This window comes from Zonotrichia albicollis, chromosome 18 (genome assembly GCF_047830755.1).
Source record: "Zonotrichia albicollis isolate bZonAlb1 chromosome 18, bZonAlb1.hap1, whole genome shotgun sequence".
NCBI classification, from domain to species: domain Eukaryota; kingdom Metazoa; phylum Chordata; class Aves; order Passeriformes; family Passerellidae; genus Zonotrichia; species Zonotrichia albicollis.
In genome coordinates this window covers 2,513,157-2,533,316 of record NC_133836.1, presented here as the reverse complement: position 1 = coordinate 2,533,316, position 20,160 = coordinate 2,513,157, and the positions used below count along the sequence as shown (strand labels likewise).

Here is a 20,160-nt window from a genome sequence, read left to right as displayed (position 1 = left end):
AGCGTTTTTCCTGCTGGGGGAGCCAAGGGTGGGAGTTTCTGCTCCATCCACTGCCACCAGTTATTGCAGAGAAACACAGCACTCTGTGGATTCCCCTTGTTAACTCTTTCATTTCATTTTCTGCTCTCTCTTTAATTACTCCAGTGACAGCCTTTCCTGCAGGTATTGATGGCCCAGAATGAGGTGGCCAGTTCTGATGGGAGCTGCTGCTCTCCTGACTTTCCCTGCCTGATCACCAGTGTTACCCAGAGAGAAGCTCCAGCTCTTTCCAGGTTTCCTCAAACCTTTACAGTGCATTTATTCCTCTACCTGCACAGAACCTTCTCAGGCTCCATCCTCACAATCTCCTGCTCTGGGTATGACAAGAATTCCCCCTAAAAAGCCAATGCTGACAATGCCATGATGCTCTCTGTGCAGCAGCTACACAGAGAAATTGGTGCAACTTCCAAGCAGCAGCTGCATTTAAATGGTTTTGAGGTTATTGGATGAACTCACTGAGTTTAAACCCCTGGAGAGTTTAAAATGATGACTTTAAAATCAATATAGAAAACTGAGCTCAAGTGATGCATCAAGGATCTGCAGAGCCTGAGGATTTTGTGTCGGGGCTGCCCTGGATTTGTGGAATGGGAAGAAGGGAAATAACTGGGTTAATTTATTCAGCACTAAGTGACTTAAAACCCAGCTGCATTATTGACCACACTCTGATGCTCGAATGGAAACGCTTCAAACTCGGTGCCTTAATTCTGGAAGCAGCTCAAATACTCCAGGGAGCCCTTTGCTATTGTATCCCTGGCTTGAATTATTATTTAAAGACAACAAAGCTTCTGTTCAGCCACGGCCTTTCCGCAGGGTGGATGCGAGCTCCGGTCATTGACTTTGGGAACGGGAATTGGTGTTGGGAGCCCCGGGGCTGAGGACGAGCTGTGTGCGAGTGCGGTGGCAGAGGGGTGAAGATGTGACCGCCGCTCCTGGCGTTTGCTGAGCTGGGGAATCACCTCGGTGCGGGGTCCGCTAAGTGACGTGTCCCCGCTCCGTGTCCCCGCTCCGTGCCCCTGCTCCGTGTCTGTGTTCCCTCCCCCGTCCCCTCTCCGTGTCCCCTTGTCCGTGTCCCCTCTCTGTGTCCGTGTCCCCTCCCGTGTCCCCGGCGCTGCCCGGTCCCACCTGCCCGCGGAGGGAGCGCAGCTCGCTGCAGTTCCCTGTGCGGCCGCTAGGGGCGGTGGCGCGCGGCGCAGTGCGCGGCCGGGAGGGGCGGGGGGGGCGGCGCCGGTCGCTCCTGCCCCGGAGCGCGGAGCCCCGAGCGCCGATACCGGAGCGCGGATACCGGAGCGCGGAGCTCCCAGCGTGGCCCACCATGAACAGCATCAAGAGCGTGCCGGCGCGGGTGCTAAGCCGCCGCGGCGGGCACAGCCTGGAAGCGGAGCGGGAGCAGTTCGACAAGAGCCAGGCAAGGACGGCGGGAGGGGGCGGTGGGGCCGCGGGACCGGCCGCGGTTACGGTCCCGGGTTTAGTCGCGGTCCTGCTGCCGGCTCGGGGATGGGGTGGGCCGGCCCTTTCCGCGGGGCATCGCCTCGGGGCGCGCTGGGCTCGGAGGCTTCTCGGGCGATGGGATGAGACGGGATGGGGGGCGCGGGTCCCCGCCGGGCTCCGGGGAAGCCCCGGTGTGGCAGCGCGGCCGCCGTCCCTGTGCCCGTCCCCGTGCCCGCCCGTCCCTGTGCCCGCCCGGTGCCGGCGCCGCGCGTTCCCCCGCCCCCACCTGCGCCGCCGCTTCCTCCCGGCGCGGCCGCGGGACGGTCCCGCGTGGGCACCCGCCCGTCCGCCGCCCCCGCGCCCGTCCCGGCGGCCGCGGCCCCGCCGTTCGCCGCCGCCCCCGCGGGCAGCCGGGCCCCGCGCCGCCCCCCCGCACCTCCCGGGCCTTATCGCAGGTAAACACGGCCGGCGGCGCACCGGGAAAGTTTTACGGTGATGGCGGGAGCGCGGCCGAGCCCGGGGCTCCGCGGCGGCCCCGTAGCCCGGGAATGGGCATCTCCGCATCCCTGCCGAGCCCCCGCCCCACCGACACCGGGGCTGGATTCACCCCTGCCCCGCGGCTCCGGGTCACCCTGCGGGCATCGGGGTGTTTGGACCCACGGAGGGCGGCAAGGTGGAAACAAAGCCCAAAGGCGTTTGTGCCCATCGTGTCCGTACTCCTGTGGCCCCCACGGGGCGGGCAGTGCTCGGGCACTGGTGGGGCTGGCATGTGGCCGGTGGGAAATGAAGTACCCAGACAGCGTGGGCAGGGATGGACAGAGTGACGGGCTCGCTGCTGCCCCACCAAAAATAACAGTGCCCTCCCGCATGCCTCCTCTGACCCCTCTGCTTTTGCAGCCTGTGCTTTCATCGCAGGTGTTTTCCCCTTTGCCCCTTTGCTTTGCGGTTCCTTCCTCGGCCCCTGGGCTGGTTTGGCCCCGGAGAGCGCCGGCGAAGGCAGGTGGGAATTTCAGGCCTCGCAGGGTCACGGTGCTGGGTAGGAAACGGAGCTTGCTGGGTTTGGGGAGCACACGGGAAAACCGGCAATTCCGGTTCCCTCCGGACGCGTCTCCTTCCCTCGTCCCGCTGGGCAGCGCTGATCAACGATCGCGGCCGCAGCGCTGCCCCTGCTCCAGGGGCTGCCCGTGCCCTCCTGCCCTGCCTTTCCAGGGCATCTCGGGCTTTGCACGGGCACTTGTGCTCTGGGGATCCCCGCAGCCACAGGGATGCTGTGAGCGGAGACATGGACAGGGCAGAGAGGTGGTTGCTCGCTGGCTGATGGTCACATTCACTGCCCAGAGCTGACCTTTTGTCCAGAAACTGCTAAAAACTGTCCTAAAGGATCTTTATTCTGGTGTGGTTTCCTGTAGTGGTGCTTCAGTGGGAGCAGAACTGTTCAGTGTCAGAACGTGGGTATTGATCTGCCTTCTACCTCTAATTATAGCAGCTGCCCAGCCGGCTGCCAGTCGCCTCTGTGGCACCGGGTACTGGTGGCACGGCCCCTCCTCATCTCTGTGTCACAGCGGTGCTGCTGGCATGTCCCCATCTCATCTCTGTGTCACAGGGGTGCTGCTGGCACATCCCCATCTCATCTCTGTGTCACAGGGGTGCTGCTGGCATGTCCCCATCTCATCTCTGTGTCACAGGGGTGCTGCTGCCATGTCCCCTCTGGTGCCTGAGGATTCTGTCCCAGAATCCAGAGCCCCATCCCCTTTTCCCCTGTGAGGGCTCGGGTGATGTCTGTGGTTACAGACAGGAGTTGCTGACCCTGCTGTGATCCCAGGCGCTTGTGGGTGACCTGAAGGTCACCTGCTTTCCCTGGAAATGCTTTTCCATGTCTTGTGTCAGGGTGATGTAGATGTCTCCCTCGGAGAAGCCGTGCGTGGGAAGTCGGAAATCACCATCCCACGGCAGGCGCTTGCTCGGCAGCCTGGCAGGAGGAAAACTTGTCCTTTTCTGCTGCCAGTTTTTGCTTTTCTTGAACAAAAAGGTTGAAAATCCAACGAGCTCTGGAACCTGCAGGATTGCATTGTGTGTGAGTGCCAAGTGGTGTTTTCCTGGTGTAATTTGGGAATGAGCAGCGTTAGGAAGGGAGCTCTGGAGTTCATAGCTCAGCTGTTCTGACAGCTCCCGTGCTGCCTGGCCAGGGGAGGTTTCCAGCTGCCAGATAATCTCTCCTGCTGTGGCATCGTGCTGGGACCCAGCATCCACCTGCTCCAGGGAGCTGTGGGCAGGAGGATCAGCCCTAATTAAAACCAGCCAGGAATGAAAGGGTGGATGTTAAACTGCGTTAAACTGCGCTCCTTCATTTGGGCGCTTTGATCCCGGCTTTGTCACCGCCCTGGAACGTGCAGGCTGAGCAAAGCAGCCCTGTGGGATCGCACAGCCCAGGGCCAGGCAGGTTTTGGGGTTGGCCTCTCACCCTGGTGCCTGCCAGGGGTGGGAGCAGCCCACAGGTTGCATCAAAGCTTTGGCCAGGCTGGTCGTGCACCTGCAGTGGCAGCCAGGACCTGCCTGTCCCCGGACGTGCCAGTGGTGTCCCAGGAGGTTGGGTCAAGGGTGAATCTCCCCATTTTGGAGCCATCCTCCCCAGCCTGGCTTTGGCAGCCAGCCAGCAGGAGCATCCTGCCAGCACAGGGTGCCAGGCTGCAGCATTGCCCCTTCCCTGCTGCCACCATCCCATTGTCCTGGATCTCCTGGCCAGGCTGATGCTTGGAGGCAGTGAAAGCACACGTGGGCTGGCAGCCCTGAGGGACTGGCATTGATTTGGTGCCACCCTGGTTTATTTGGGACCATGCTGGACCCAGCATCTCGTGGTGGTGCTGTGGGAGGGCTGGAGCTGCTCCTGCATGGGTCCAGTCCTTGTGCTGGACATGAAATGGCTCAGTGGAACCTCTGCACTGAATCCCCAAGGATGAAACCAACCTCTCCAGCAGCTCCTGGGCTGAATTTTGGCTGGTCAGGCTATCAGTGAGACTAAGAGCAATAATTGCAATAAAACCACCACTGCCAGTGGGAATTACAGCTCTGTTTTGGGACAGTCCAGCAGGGTCCCAGCTCACTCAGCAGCTGAGGTCCTGTCTTTGGGGATAGTCCTGAGGATCTGCATGTCTCACACTTTGACCCTTCTGGCTGTGCCTCCTCCAACCCCTGTGGGGCTCAGGTTCCATGGATGGGTTGGGATGAGCATGATGGGCTGGGACAGGCCTGTCTTAGGGCAGGCAGCAAAACTCCCAGTTTGGGAGACGTGCCTGCCCTGCTCCCTCTGTGCAAAACACCTCAGGAAAGATGCAGGAAGGGTTTCCAAACCCTTCCTTGCCTGGTCCAGGATAAGCCATCCTTTCTGTCAGCATCCCCTGGGAGGTGCTGGCATCCTGAGGAGCTGTGGCACATCTCTCTGGCCAAGCTGCCATCGAGGGCACAGCCTGTGCCAGCTCCAGGCCTTTGGGTGGCTGTGAGGGCACTTTGGGAGAGGCAGCTGTGCTGCAAGTGCCTGTTCCTGGGCACTCCAGGCTCGTTAACCTTTGGGGATAAGAGGATTACAGCGAGTCACCGGCTTAACTCCAGTGCTGCTTTAGGGCCCCACATGGCGGGGTAACCCCGGGACTCTCCTGGGCACAAAGGCAAAGCCAGGCCCTCTCCCCAGCAGCTGGGCTCAGCCTTTTGGGACAGGTTCGCTCTTTGGGATGATTCAGAGTCTTGCTGCTGTCATGGTCAGTTCCTGGGTAGCTGTTCTGGGCTCTTTTGGGGTGGGTTTGGTGCATGGACACCTCTGACATTGCCCCTTTGGTGTTGGGTTCCTCCTGCATAAGTCAGGAGCACTCGAGAACTCGGGGTCAGGTTCCTCCTCCTACAGGAAGGTGCCTCATTTCAGAGGTGTCTGTGGACAAGCAGCCACGTGGAAGCAGGTGCTTTCCTGGGCAGGTAGATGGGATTTTTATAGGGCTTTAGGGCTGTGGAGCTGCAGGGAGGGACCGAGTTCCTCTTCCGACACAAGTGCTGGCAACGGGGTGGCTTCCTGCCTTCCCAGCTGGGACCTTTTTCCTCTGCTGGAGACAGAGGGCCCATGGACACAGACACAGCCCAAGCACTCCTGCAAGGGTGAAGCAGCTCCTTGAGTCTGAGGAGGAGGAGGAAGATCCTCATCCAACACAGCAACTTGGATTTGCAGCCCATCAACACGTGGGGGATGCGACCGACCCCACTCTGGGGTCATCTTTTGGAATAAATTCCTAATTTAAAGTCTGCTGTGATCAAACACATCAAAATATAGATAATCCTCTTGTGATAATCACATTGCTCTGGATTTTTGCTCCATCAAGATGGGCATTGAGGCTGCCACTCCCTCCTTGCTTGGGGGCTGCTTTTCCCCACGTGCTGTTTGCACGCAGCAACATCCTCAGCAGAACCCAAACCACTCCCCCGTGGTTCAAAGGCTCCTTGTGATTACACAAACAACCCTGGAATTTGGCATCTCACTATTGTGCTTTAATGTTCCCCGGGCACGGCGCTGAGTTCAGGCTGCAAAAATGCAAAAATTGGTTTCCTGGGACAGGGACAGCCGGGAGCACCAACAGCAGTGGTCAGATCCTGCTGGGGATGGGGGCTCTAATGGCTGCTTTGTTTGTGGATAAAAAGGCCTATTCTGCTGTGTTACAAATGACTTTGAGGTGACAAATGTGTTCTGAAATTCAGGGTGTTCCCCAAGAGCAGCAGCACTGCGCTTTGGGGTGTCGGGGTAGCCATGGGGTCTCACCATGTCTGACAGCCCCTCTCCCCTCCTCCTGCAGGCCATCAGCATCAGCAAAGCCATAAACACCCAGGAAGCCCCAGTGAAGGAGAAGCATGCCCGCCGTATCCTTTCCCTTGGCTCCCAGGACAGCACAGAGGAGTTGGGGCTCTGGGGGTGTCACCCCCTGGTGCTGGAGGGGATTTGGGAGACAAAGAGCCGTGGGGGCTGGCATCACCTGGGTTCATCCATCAGTGAAGAGGCAAATGAGCAGTGCAATAAAATTGCATTGCTTTGGCAGTTAAATGCAGAGGGCCCCACTGTGCCCTCAGCAGGGGGAGGTGTGCCCAGAAATGACAATTGGGGGTTTTATTTGGGGGTGCAGCGTTGTGCCAGTGATCCCTGTGCTCACGGGGCACCCAGTGTCCCCCTTTTCAATGCGAGTGGAACAGGAGCAGCCCCAGCCCAGCCTGTGCCCTGCTCTGTGTGTGTCCAGTTGGCCTTGACTGCCCTGGAAGGGATCATCCTGGGCACCCACCACGAGAAGGGAGCCTTCACCTTCTGGTCCTACGCCATCGGGCTGCCCCTGCCCAGCAGTGCCATCCTCAGCTGGAAGTTCTGCCACGTCCTGCACAAGGTCCTGCGTGACGGCCACCCCAATGTGAGTGTCCCCTCTGCCCCCTGCCTCCTGCTCCTCTCCCAGCAGGAATTTCTGCCCCTTGCCAACATCCCTCTGCACAGGGAGTGGGATCCCTTCCCCACCCCAGCCACCTTTCCCCGGCACTCTGCTGTCTCACATCTTTGAAACTTCCCCGTGCAAATCCCCGACCTTTGGGTGCTGAGGGAAGGCTGGAACTGCTCCTGGAGTGGTGTAAGGGGCTGGATCCCTCCTGTTCCCCAGCATCAGGGCCAACAGCCAGCTCCACTGTGCCACATCCTTCCCTTTTGTGTCCCCAGGTTCTCCAGGACTGCCAGAGGTACCGCAGCAACATCCGAGAGACGGGAGACCTGTGGGTGAGTGGGGCAGAGTGTGGCTTTGGAGATGGCTGCTGAGGGGCATGGTGGGCACAGAGAGGGTGAAGCACTGCCTGAAACAGCCTGCTGTCCCTTTGGGTGATGGTTGTGTGCGTGGTGGAGCCCCTGGCTCTGTGGGATCTGCTGGGTCTGGTTCCTCACTCTGCATTCCCCCTCGTGTCTCTGCAGGGCCATTTGCACGACAGGTACGGGCAGCTGGTGAGCATCTACACACGGCTCCTGCTCACCAAGATCTCCTTCCACGTCAAGGTGAGACCTCTGCCACCTCCACAGCCCTGGAACGAGGGCATGTGCCTCTGATGGCAGCTGATGGCTTTTTGCTTCCTTTTACAAAGCATCCCGAGTTCCCCCCGGGCCTCGAAGTGTCGGATGAGGTGCTGGAAAAGACTGCAGGGACAGATGTGAACAACATGTGAGTGTCCTGGTGGGGTCACCAGCTCCATGAGCCCCAGCTGGCAGTGTCCTGCTGACAAACCCACCCCAGGATGGGGCAGTCACCAGGATGTTGTGAATTGTTTGGATGGTGCCCGATCCCTCCTGCACCCACAGAGCACTGTGGGGTGTAAATGCAGGGAGAAAAAGCCCCAAATTCTTGTCAGTCAGAACCCTTGCCATCATGGGGACTCTCAGTGAACACGAGCAGCTGGAGCAAAGATGTCTCTGCTGTCAAGTGATGGAGTTTTGGTTTGTTTTGGCAGCTTCCAGCTGACGGTAGAGCTGTTTGATTACCTGGACTGTGAGCTGAAGCTGTCGGAGTCAGGTGAGGAGGCGGCAGGGGCAGGTCCCTCCCCTCGCCCCGGGGCTCTTGAGCAATAGTTTCACTCTTTGGTCGGGAATGGAGTTCCGGGAGGCCGTTGGAGGCTCAGGTCCCTCCTCCTCCTCCTCCCGTGAGATTTCTGAGGTGGTTTCCCAGCTGGATTCTCCCGTTGAAGCTCTGTAGAGGCAGTTGTAGGAAAATATTTAGAGCACGTGGCTGCTTTGAACCCACCTGAGCAAGGCTGAGTGTTGTTTTCAGAGCAGAGCTGCTCTGAAATAAGTTTTTATTTCTTTTTTGTACAACCACATTAATCATATCCATTACACAAATCCCTTCTGTCCCTCTGAAGCAGAGGACAGGCCCGTACTTCTTTTTAAAGACTCATTTCCCCTCATTGAAATGCCTCTGGGGAGGGCTGGAGGCCCTGCTCATGTCTCTCACCTCCTCAGGAATTTTCAGATGGCTTAGAGAGGTGGCAGATTCTTCCTCTGCCGGGAGTCAGGAACACGGAGCTGCCCTGGAAAACGGCACAGCAGGAGAGGCCGAGCTCCCAACAGGCTCCTGCTTCTCCTCCTGACCCAGTTCTACAGAGAATTTATATTCATAAATACTTTAAAGCTGAGCAGGGAAGAAGCCAGGGTGGATGTGCTGCCTGGATCCCTGCCAAGGGAACTGATCTGTTTCCGAGCAGGGGCAGGCGAGGCTGCGGTGCCGCCGGGCTCGTCCCCTGCCCTGGCATCCCCTCCCAGATCCCTGCATGATTAAACAGAATGGAGCCAAACCTCTCACTTCCCCAGCTGTGTCATGCAGCAGCAGCTTTAGGGCAGCGTCCTGGGGTTAAATCCCTCCTTTTTGGGGCTGGGCGAGCACCCCTTCCCTGTGCCAGCGTGGTCCCTCTGGGTGTTTGTGCTGCTCTGAGCAGGGCTGTTCTGAGCTCAGGAGCAGCCCTGGTGTTTCCCCTGCCCCACATCCGCCGTGGTTAATGATCAAACAGCTGGCAGGGCACGGGCAGCTCTGCAAACACGGCTCCCCTCAGTTTTCAGGCAGCTCAACACCTCCATGGCCGTGTCGCAGATGTCGGCGGTGCAGTGCCGCCTGGCCCCCCTCATCCAGGTCATCCAGGACTGCAGCCACCTCTACCACTACTCGGTCAAGCTGATGTTCAAGCTGCACTCCTGTGAGTCCCAGGGATGTGCTCAGTGCTGGTGTTTTCCCAGGGTGGGCTTCTGGGTCTGGGGATGAGGCTGGTGTGGATTGAGGCATCCATCACCATGTCCCTGTGTGAATTGGGCTCTGGGGGCTGCTCCATCCCACACAGACATTCCAGACAAAGGAATTATAATGAAGGACTTGTTCTTGTTTAACTCAAACCCACGTCCCCTGGCCTGCCAGCTCCCTGCATGGGCAGCACAGTGCCAGCAGCCTCGTGTGGGTATTTTGGAGTTCCCCCATCCACATCTCCCTGTGCCAGAGATGGGAACACCCCACTCCCATCCTGACCCCTCACGTCCCACTCCCTCCTGGCTTTCACCCTGCTGGCTTTTGCAGAGGAGGGGTCTGGGTGCATGTGAACACACGGGCAGGTCAGCCCCACATCAGTCACAGCTGTCCCTCCTCGCCCAGGTCTGCCGGCTGACACCCTGCAGGGCCACCGGGACCGCTTCCACGAGCAGTTCCGCAGGTAACCGGGGCCCAGGGGGATCAGTGGGGTCCCCTCCCTCCTTCCAAGCCCCCTCTCATCTCCCCTTTGTCTTTCCCTCCTCTCCAGCCTTAAAAACTTCTTTAAGAGGGCATCTGACATGCTGTACTTCAAGCGCCTCATCCAGATCCCGCGGCTGCCGGAGGTAGGGCAGGATTTGGTGCTCTGGGGACACTGCCTCTGGCCCTGTCAGCAGCACAGGGCTGGCTCCCTCCCTTCCCCTGGCACTCAGCCTGCTGCAGCTCCTGAACCTCCCCTGCAAGGCTGCAACAGCTTCTTGTCCCTCCAGAGCCCCCCAAACTTCCTGCGGGCGTCGGCGCTGGCCGAGCACGTGAAGCCGGTCGTGGTCATCCCCGAGGAGGCCCCCGAGGATGAGGAGCCAGAGAACCTCATTGAGATCAGCACAACTTCCACCACGGAGCCGCAGGTGGGGGCCTGGGGCTGGGATGGGGACAGGCTCCCCTGTCCTGGCTCAGTTCAACTCCCTCTGTCCTCCCCAGATCACCTCGGATCTGTTTGAGCAAACCTTCGGGCCGCCCAACGGCGCTTGGGATGACAGGTATGGGATGGGGGCCAGCAGGGGTGAGGGCCTGCTGCCACATGGGACCAACCTGCCCTTGTCCCCAGGGATGCACAGATTGAGAGCCTGAAGAAGGAGGTGGAAACGCTCCGTGCAGAGATGGAGAAGATTAAACTGGAGGTAAAGCCTGGCTGGGGAGCAGCTGGGGTGGGGTTTGGTGCCGTGCTGTGGAAACCCTGAAGGGATGCAGCAGGAGTGGGGTCCTGGCACCCAGGGTTGTGTTTTGGGACCTCTCCCAGTGCCAGGATGTGATTCCTGATGGGGTGGAGGCATGTGAGACTTGCCCCTTGCTGTCCTGATGTTATCAACAGGGACAGAGGTGCAGGGGTACCGGGCAGAGCTTTCCTGTGCATCCCATGGCTGCTTTGCCCACATTGCAGTGGGATTGCAGCTGGCTGGGGGTGTTGGGGAGGCAGGGCCGTGCCCCAGTGCCCGATGATCCCTGCAGGCACAGCGCTACATCACCCAGCTGAAGGCCCAGGTGAACAGCCTGGAGGGAGAGGTGGAGGAGCAGCGCAAGCAGAAGCAGAAGGCGCTGGTGGACAACGAGCAGCTGAGGGACGAGCTGGAGAGGCTGCAGAGGGCCAAGCAGGACAGTGACAGGTCCCAGAGACTCTGCGCCGAGGCCGAGAGTAGGTGCTGGGGTATCCTGGGGTGTCCTGGGCTGCCCTGGGGTGTCCTGGGCTGCCCTGGCTGTGGTCACTGAGGGTCTCTGACCCCTGCAGAGAAAGCCAACGCCACCGAGATCCGCTACACGAAGCTGAAGGAGAAGCACAGCGAGCTCATCAACACCCACGCCGAGCTCCTGAGGAAGGTGAGGCTGCTGCCCTGCAGGCAGGGACTGGCACTGAGGGCAGTGTCCCCGAGTTAAATCCCTCCCTTTTGGGGTTGGGGTATCCGGGGCAGAGCTGAGCACCCTTTCCCTCTTCCATCCCTCCCGTTGGGCGTTTTTGTTGTTGTTCTTTGGGGTGTTTTGCTGCTGTTTGGTCTGTTTCTGCTGGTTTCAGTGCAGCTGCTGGGATATCACTTGTACCAGCAGTTGTTGAATGCTTGGCTCCAGTTCTGGAAGGGGGCTCTCAAGGGATGTGCTGGTGATGGGGATTCTGTGTCTCAGTTGTGCCACTCACCTGTTTCGCTTTTGCTTTTGGGTGTTTTGGTCTTGCTTTTGTCCCTTGGTCCTTCTGCCACCACTGTGTCACTGTGCCTGCCAGTCCCCCTGTATTGGTCCCACCACCCTCTGAGCACCAGGAAGGGGCACCCCTTGAATCCATGTCCATTTTGGATGCCGTGAGAAAGGCATCTTGGATTTATCTCTGAGCTAGAATTTGGTTGCAATGAGTGTGGGGACGGTGAGGGTCCCACTTGGAGCACCAGGTGAGCCCCATGTCCCCCCACAGAACGCTGACACTGCCAAGCAGCTGACGGTGACACAGCAGAGCCAGGAGGAGGTGGCACGTGTCAAGGAGCAGCTGGCATTTCAGGTGGAGCAGGTCAAGCGAGAGGCTGAGATGAAGGTGAGCTCTGGATCAGCCCTGAGCCCTGCCCAGCCTGGGAAATGCAGTTTGGGATCAAGGGAAAGGGGAGGTTGTTGCTGTTGGGCCCTTGTTCCAGGAGGAGTTGCCCTGGCTCCTCAGGAAGGTGTCAATATAGGACTCATTCCCTCTTGCCCGAATCTGCCTTTTCTTCCCCCAAGAAAATGCCACAATGCAAATTGATGGGTTTGAGTGCTTTCCTTCTCTGGGGGTCAAGATAGGGACTGCTCCCAAAATTCTGGCATGGGAAAAGGAAAGGAGCCCTTCCAGGAGACACCCCCAAACCCCCTCCCTGCAAAGCATGGCTGGGTTCATTCCCTGCACCCTGGCTGGTGCTGGTGCCCAGTGGGGCAGGGCTGAGCCTGGGCACTGTGTGGGCACAGCTGGAGGACCAGAGCGTGCAGATGGAGCAGCTGAGGCAGGAGCTGGACGCCCGTCGGGACGAGCTGGAGCAGGCGCAGCGCTCGCTCAGCCACGCCAAGCAGGTACAGGGCTGGGGCAGCACGGGCCCAGGGCCCCTCAAACCCTGTCACAGGGCTGGGCCTGCCACCACTGCTGAGCCTGAGCTGCAGCAGCAGCCCAGGGAGCTGTCATGGGGCTGAGAGTGGGGCCAGCCCGTCAGTGTCATGAGCTGGGCATGTCCCGAGCTCCCCTGGTTCTGTTGGGCAGCCAGCAGTGACAGGGCAGTGACAGGGCAGTGACAGGGTGTGACAGGGTGTCCTGGCCCCCATGGCAGGCAGGTGTGGAGCTCAGTGCCCAGCTGGATGCTCTGCACGCTGAGAAGGAGGTGCTGAGGCGGTCGGTGAGCGAGAAGGAGTGTGAGCTGCTGTCCACGCGGGGCCTCGTGCAGGAGAAGGAGCTGCAGCTGAGCCAGGAGGCTGACAGGGCCACCAGGGAGATCCGAGAGCTCCAGGGCAGGCTCCTGGAGAAGGTACGGAGCTCTGTGAAGGGCCCACTGCCCCTCCACTCACTGGGGTGAGATGTTTGGGGGTGCCAGGTGATGCAGCAGTCATGGGATGGTTGGGTCTGATCCTGGAGAGGGGCTCCAGAGGGAGATGCTGTTGATGGGGATGCTCTGCCACTCACCTGTTCCTCCTCCCTGACAGAGCAACCAGGAGCAGAGCCTGCAGCAGAAGCTGCTGGATGAGCAGTTTGGGATCCTGCAGGAGACAGTGAGAGAAGCCCAGGCCATCCTCAGTGATGCCTTGGCCAAGCTGGATGACCCCCTGCACCTCCGCTGCACCAGCTCCCCAGGTATGTCCTGCTCGTGCAGGGGGCTGGAGCAGCCTGTGCCTTCTCCCTCCTGGACAGAGAATGCTGCATCTCAGCTCCCCCATGGCTTTTTTTCCATCATGACTGAGATGATTGGGCTCAGAATTCCCAGGATGAATTTTTAGCTCTCATGTTCAGCACTATTTTGCTCAGATTTTAGAGCTGTTCCCCAGCCAGGGATACACCTCCACTCAGTGGTTCCCTGTGCAGGCACCCAGCACGTGCTGAGGCCGTGCAATGCAATTCCTTGCAGATTACCTGCTGAGCCGGGCGCAGGCGGCGCTGGAGTCCACGGATGCCCTGGAGAAGGGGCACGCGCAGTACGTGGCCTCCATGGCAGGTACCTGGGGCTGGGGACTGCCACTGCTCCCAGCTTGCTCCCAGCTTGCTCCTGTTCCCTTGCACCCAGCATTGCTCCTGTTCCCTTGCTCCCAGCTTGCTCCTGTTCCCTTGCTCCCAGCTTGCTCCTGTTCCCTTGCACCCAGCATTGCTCCTGTTCCCTTGCACCCAGCATTGCTCCTGTTCCCTTGCACCCAGCATTGCTCCTGTTCCCTTGCTCCCAGCTTGCTCCGGTTCCCTTGCTCCCAGCTTGCTCCTGTTCCCTTGCTCCCAGCATTGCTCCCAGCTTGCACCCAGCATTGCTCCCAGCTTGCTCCTGTTCCCTTGCACCCAGCATTGCTCCCAGCATTGCTCCCAGCTTGCTCCTGTTCCCTTGCACCCAGCATTGCTCCCAGCTTGCTCCCAGCATTGCTCCCAGCTCGCTCCTGTCCCCTTGCACCCAGCATTGCTCCCAGCTTGCTCCTGTTCCCTTGCTCCCAGCTTGCTCCTGTTCCCTTGCACCCAGCATTGCACCCAGCTTGCTCCTGTTCCCTTGCACCCAGCAGCCCCAGCAGCTCTGGGGCCACGGGCAAGCAGCAATGCCCTGGGGACAGAGGGACACGGGCAGGGCTGGGGGGTTCCCGTGTTTTGGAGGGGTCAGTCCCAACATCTCTGAGCCTTGCCCTGATCCTTGAGTGCCTTCAAGGAGGAGCTGCAGCCCCCAGGGCCCGGCAGGACCTGGCAGCTGCTGAGGCTGTGCTGTCTGTGCAGATGCCGCGGGGCTGGTGGGGGCTCTGGCCCTCTTTGCACACCTGGCAGGTGACACCATCGTCAACGGCAGCGCCACGGCTCACCTGGCCCCCACGGACCACGCTGACCGTGAGTGCGGGGCTGCAGGGGGGATAATTTCTATGGGCCTTTTCCTTAGGGAGGCCATGCCACAGCCCCCTCTGCCAGGGGCAGATTTTCCTAAACACAGCACATTCCCCACGCTCCCCCTCCCGACATTCCCTGCCCTCTACTGCCCCTCCCTGGGCCTGGAAATGAATTTGTAATCTCCCAGAAGGCATTTGTGGGATGCTGCTGGTGCTCAGCGGTGGCTGAGGGGAGGAGGAGGGTGAGGGTGGGCAGGGCTGGGATGAAGGGAGCCCTTGGGCAGGCTGTGCTCTCGGCAGGGCTGACGGAGACGTGCCGCGAGTGCGGGCAGAGCAGCCTCGAGTACCTGGAGCAGCTGAAGGACAGGCAGAGGCTGGGCAGTGCCCAGCTGGGCCACGTGCAGGGGGCACTGCGAGGGGTCCTGCAGCTGGCACAGGTAGGACGTGGAGCCAGCACTGCCACCTTCCCACCTGGGGCTGGCAGGGTGGGTCCCAGGGAACACTTTGGGGGGTTTGCCCCCAAATCTGGTGATTTCCTTGAGCCATCACTGGGACCCTTCCTGGTGGTGCACAGAGCTGGTCAGCCTCAGATCAGCTGAAGTCTTTCAGCCCAGTAACTCCTGTGGAAGGAAATTTCCCATCTTTCAGATATTTCTCCTGGTGAAACCCCTATTACATTTTCTTTTACACCACTTTCAGCTCTCCAGGGCCCTCTGGAGCAGAAATTACTCCTATGATGGAGTTTTCTCACCTTGATTTGGGGCATTTCTTACCTCTGAGGTCCCATGTTTGCTGCAACCTGGTGGCACATGTGCCTTCACTGTGCAGGCTGCAGAGTGCTGCTGCTGCAGCTTTAATTTGGTGGGGGTGGGAAGGAATTGGGTATCTTGGTTTGTAGTTATTCCTTATAAATAATCCCTTCTGTTTCTCTCTCCAAAACCTCCTCATCCTGCTGCCTCCTCTGGCAGGAGCTGAGACCCAAGAGCCTGGACATCAAGCAGGAGGAGCTGGGGGACATGGTTGAGAAGGAGATGGCCTCCACCTCAGAGGCCATTGAGGATGCTGTCAGGAGGATAGAGGTGAGACAGAGCTGCAGGGCCATTCTGGGGCCTTGTGGGGGCAATGTCCATCATCCTTTCACCTTTCTCATCCCAACATGGCATCCAACCCTTCCTCTTGTGTTTCCCAACAGGAGATGATGAGCCAGGCCAGGAGCGAGAGCTCTGGGGTGAAGCTGGAAGTGAATGAGCGGTGAGTTTGGAGGAGGGACGTGGGACAGGTCTGTGCCCTGCTGGGGTGTGCTCTGCTCCAAAACAGGCTGGCTGCTCTTGAAAAAAGCCCATTTTCTGAGGCCAAAGCTTCCCTGGATGCTGAACACTTTTCCCTTGCTTCCCTTCAGGATTCTGAACTCCTGCACGGATCTAATGAAGGTCAGTGCTGCAGAAACCATCTGGGGTGCACAAAACTGTAACCTCCCACAGCAGCAGCATCAATGCTCCTCTGTGAGACCCCCATCAAACCCCAAAACCTGTTTTCCTTCCTTCCAGGCTATCAGACTTCTTGTAACAACATCTACAAACCTGCAGAAGGAGATTGTGGAAAGTGGCCGGGTGAGTCCTCCCTCACACTCATCTCTTTGTGCTGGTGAAATACAGGAGAATTTCCCCTAAATTGCAGAAACACTCCGGATTTTATGGTTTCCCATGTTAGCAGCACCCTGGCAGTCCCAGTTGCTGGAGATGGGCTGCTCAGCCCTGTGCTCTCTTCACAAATCTCTGCCACCCTTGCAAAGCCTTGTTCATCTAAAGATCACGGCTCAAATTTGTGTATTTTAAACCAAACCCAGCTCAAATTTGTAGGCTTGGGACTCTGATGTTGTTTTTCTTGATAATTATTTAAGCAGGTCAGTAAGAGCAGCATGGAGAGCACAGGAATGCTGTCACTCCCTTGATTTATGGCTTTATATATGAATTTACACATTACTACAGTTTATATGGGTATTTAGTACAGATTTATATGTTGTTGTGTATCAGAGAGAAGTTAATCCAGGCTGTAATATTCTGATATCAACAGGGGGCAGCAACAACTCAGGAGTTTTATGCCAAGAACTCGCGCTGGACCGAAGGGCTGATCTCTGCCTCCAAGGCCGTGGGCTGGGGAGCCACACAACTCGTGTAGGTACCCAGGCTGGCAGCTTCCCCTGGGGCTGCCTCGTGCTTCCCTCTCACCCCACCCTCCAAAATTCCAAAATTCCCACTGCTGGATTGCTGATTCCTGGTGGAGCCTCATTGCTGGCTCCTTGTGGAGATCTCTGTTTTTATGGACCCTCAGTTTGGTTCATTGTTAATTCCTCATGGAGCATCCTGGCCTGGGTCATCCAGCCAGGCATGGCAGTTCCTCCCTATCTGCAAACTGGGAAATCAAACCCCCCCTGTCCCAGTTCCTGCTCAGATGGCTGTGGATGGGCTGGTTGGAATTGCCCTGTGCCAGTGCAGGAAGTGTGGGGGGTCTCTCTTGGGCAAAGCTTTAAAAATCTGATCCAAAACAAAATCCTTCCTCAGTCCAAATCACCTGGATCACGGCTTTGAATAATTGCTTTGTGTATGAGCTTGAATAACAGCTGGATCTTAGAGATCTTAGAAATCTTTTCCAACTGTAACAATTCCAGGATTCTGTAATTACAAAGCTGCTGGATCCAGCTGCTGATTTCTGAGGGTATTAGAGGAGATGAATAATCTGCACTTGCTCTGAGCCAATCTCCTTTGCCCCCTGCAGGGAGTCTGCAGACAGGGTTGTCCTGCACACGGGCAAGTACGAGGAGCTGATTGTCTGCTCGCACGAGATCGCTGCCAGCACAGCCCAGCTGGTGGCTGCCTCCAAGGTGGGTGTCCCAGCAGGACCCTCTGCCTTCTCCTCCTCCTGTCCCAGGGGTTCCCCTCCTCTCTGCCAATCCTGAGTCCCCCAGAGCAGGGAGAAGGGCAGCTCTTGCTGTTTTCCAGTCTGGGATTTGTGTGTGGATATTCCCACACCCGAGGCTTGCCTTGGAAAGGAAGGTGTGTAAAAGCTCCCGTCCTCCTCCTCCTGTCAGGCTGGTTATGTAAAGAAAATGTTAATAACTAACAAGAAATCCAGAGAAGCTGCTGCAGGAGCTGGAGCTGAGGAGGGTGGACTTTGGTCCTTGCCACCTTTCCTGTTGGTGTGGGTGGAAGTGAGGGGTGGAGTTTTCAGTGATGCAGGTGAGGAGAGGGGGATCCACAGGGATTTTTGCACCAGATGGATTGAAAATTAAGAGCACAGTTAAAAAACCAGAGCTGTGTCTTCACTGAGTGCCTGGCTCAGGTGGGAGCAGAGCTGGTTTGGTGCCCTGGGGCTGAAGGGCTTTGCAGGGATCACCTTGTCTGGCCATGATGGGATCTCTGAGGATAAACCTTCCCATCTGTCCTTCCATCCATCCATCCTTTCCACTCTCAGGTTCTCATGCCCAAAAGCTTTTTGCCTGTGCCTGGTGCTCCCTGTGGGCACCCACAGCCATTCCTGTGCTCGTTGCAGGTGAAGGCTGAGAAGAGCAGCAGGAACCTGGCCAAGCTCCAGGAGTGCTCACGCAACGTCAACGAGATGGCAGCAAACGTGGTGGCTTCCACCAAGTCGGGGCAAGAGCAGATAGAGGAGAAAGGTGAGGGTTTTTTGCAAAGGTGGAAAACCCCACCCCAAATCCCTTTCTGGCCTGGGGAACACCCCGAGGTGTCCGTCCAGCTCTGCTTTGGCATGTGAGGGGTGCACTGAGTGGGGGCCCTGCTGTCCCCACAGACACCATGGACTTCTCGGGCATGTCCCTCATCAAGCTGAAGAAGGAGGAGATGGAAACGCAGGTACGGCCCTGAGGGGGATCCAGCATGGCCGCAGACAGGCCCGGCCCCGCCCTGGGGGTCCCTGTGCCCCCAGCAGGGCTCCAGGGTGGTTTTTGGGCACAGGTGAAGGTGCTGGAGCTGGAGAAGCGGCTGGAGGGGGAGCGGGTGCGGCTGGGCGAGCTGAGGAAGCAGCACTACGGCCTGGCCGGGGGCTGCGAGGACGAGGAGGGCGAGGCCCGGCCGGCGCCGGCACCGCGGCGAGGGATCCTGAAGAAACCCCCGATAGCCCAGAAACCCGGCCTGGGCGAGGTGAGGCCGGGCTGGGGGCAGGCTGGGGGTGCAGGGGGTGCTCCTGGCACGGCTCTCACGGCCTGGGCCTCTGTGCCCTTCTCGTTGCAGCCATAGCAGCCCCCGGGCCCACCCTCCTCCTCCTCCTCCTCCTCCCGCGGTGCCTTCGCGCTGCTGTGCCTTCCTCGGCGCCCGGCCTGGAACAATCCCACACTGGATCTTCTCTGAGGAACAGATTTTATTTTTTGTTTTCCCTTTTTCTGAACTCTAGAGTGGTGGGGCTGCTGCGCTCCCCCGGCACCGCTGAGTGCTCTTCTCCTTTTCCTCTTTCTCCTTCTCCTTTTCCTCTTCCTCCTCCTCCTTTTCCTCCTTCTCCTCTTCCTTCTCTTCCTTCTTCTCTTCCTCCTCTTTTTCCTCCTCCTCCTCCTCTCCCTGTTTAATTTAATTTGGGGTTTGTTTGGGTTAATTTTTTTTTTTTAAAGGACTTTATCAGCACTAGAAGTTTTCAGTAAATGTAGCTCTACTGTACTGCTCAGACCCTTTCCAAGAACTGTGAACTGGTTTTACAGTAGGAAACTGGTGGGCTTTTCTTGCAACCATTTTTTTAAATTCTCCTTTTCCCAGCCTGAGGAATATTTGAGTTCATTTTGGCGTGGGATCAGCCCTCAGCAGGAAGGGAAACGTTTGCCTTCCCCAGCACGTGGGGCAGGGCTTTTGTTAGGGAAAAGCAGTTACTGACACACTGGCAATAAGGATACAAACGTTTTTATTTTTTTTTTCCTTTTCTATTTTTTATTACTACAGCACAGTCAAGGGATCAGTTGCATTATGTTTTATATTTAAGATAATTAGCAGAATTAAATCCAACCGTGGCCTACGGGAGCCAGGGACTAGAGAAGTGTGCAGCAATAAGGAATTGCTGATGTGCAGAGATGCGGGGGCAGATTAAAATCCTGTCAGCTGTGTCTCCCTTGGAGCAACTACCAGGATGTAGATTATTAAAGGAGCAATATTTAAAATACTTTTGTGTTGCTTTGTTGTTGGGGAGGGGGCTGATGACAGGGCCGTGACAGGGTTGGTTGCAGGAAACTGGGCCTGAGCTGGGGGGAAGAGACAGGCAGTAAATATATCTGTAAATTCACATAAATATACATAGAGAGAGTCCTCTCTATGTATGTGTAGCTATATGTATCTATGGTTCTGCATTTGCCTATATATATATAAATCTAAATATATATATATCTTAAAAATATTTTTAATTTTATATATATATATATATATATATATATATATGCATTTTTCGAATACTTTATGTGCCTATACTGTTATACACTATATATAAAAGATAATTATATTTTATATATATAAATATATTATTATAGGTGTGATAGCTTATATATATATATGATTTATAATATATATTTATTAGTACATACTATATACATGTTATATATATAATTATATATATTATAATTATATATATAATTATAATATATATTATAATTATATATAAAATAATTATATATATGTTATAATTATGTATATAATTATATATATAATGATATATATATTAGATAAAATACAGGTGTATATAAATATATAAATATAAATATAAATATAAATAAATATAGATATATAATATTTAAAATAGGCAGCTGTATATGATACATAATATCATAATATCATGTAGGTGATAAGACTGAAGCATTTGGAGCTCAGCG

At 56.8% G+C, this 20,160-nt stretch overlaps 1 protein-coding gene across 1 annotated transcript; it reads left to right on the top strand.

The window, feature by feature from the left end:
* The first annotated feature begins 455 nt into the window (after positions 1-455).
* HIP1R (huntingtin interacting protein 1 related) lies at positions 456-19,460 on the top strand. The gene is made up of 32 exons (XM_074554054.1): positions 456-1,444; positions 6,297-6,360; positions 6,754-6,896; positions 7,193-7,249; positions 7,439-7,519; positions 7,606-7,682; positions 7,969-8,030; positions 9,064-9,204; positions 9,651-9,708; positions 9,796-9,871; positions 10,016-10,153; positions 10,227-10,285; positions 10,354-10,426; positions 10,755-10,938; positions 11,032-11,120; positions 11,704-11,820; positions 12,222-12,323; positions 12,575-12,769; positions 12,945-13,092; positions 13,364-13,450; positions 14,200-14,307; positions 14,604-14,740; positions 15,272-15,382; positions 15,496-15,554; positions 15,703-15,733; positions 15,851-15,913; positions 16,377-16,477; positions 17,079-17,184; positions 17,853-17,976; positions 18,111-18,172; positions 18,275-18,460; positions 18,551-19,460. The coding sequence occupies exons 1-32, from the start codon at positions 1,352-1,354 to the stop codon at positions 18,554-18,556; spliced, it is 3,138 nt and encodes a 1,045-aa protein (XP_074410155.1). The 5' UTR covers positions 456-1,351; the 3' UTR covers positions 18,557-19,460.
* The last annotated feature ends 700 nt before the right edge of the window (positions 19,461-20,160 follow it).

Coding starts and splice junctions, on each gene's coding strand:
- HIP1R (XM_074554054.1), top strand. CDS start 1,352: ATGAACAGCATCAAGAGCGTGCCGGCGCGGGTGCTAAGCCGCCGCGGC. Junction 6,897..7,192: donor TGCGTGACGGCCACCCCAAT/GTGAGTGTCCCC, acceptor TTGTGTCCCCAG/GTTCTCCAGGACTGCCAGAG. Junction 17,977..18,110: donor AGAGCAGATAGAGGAGAAAG/GTGAGGGTTTTT, acceptor CTGTCCCCACAG/ACACCATGGACTTCTCGGGC.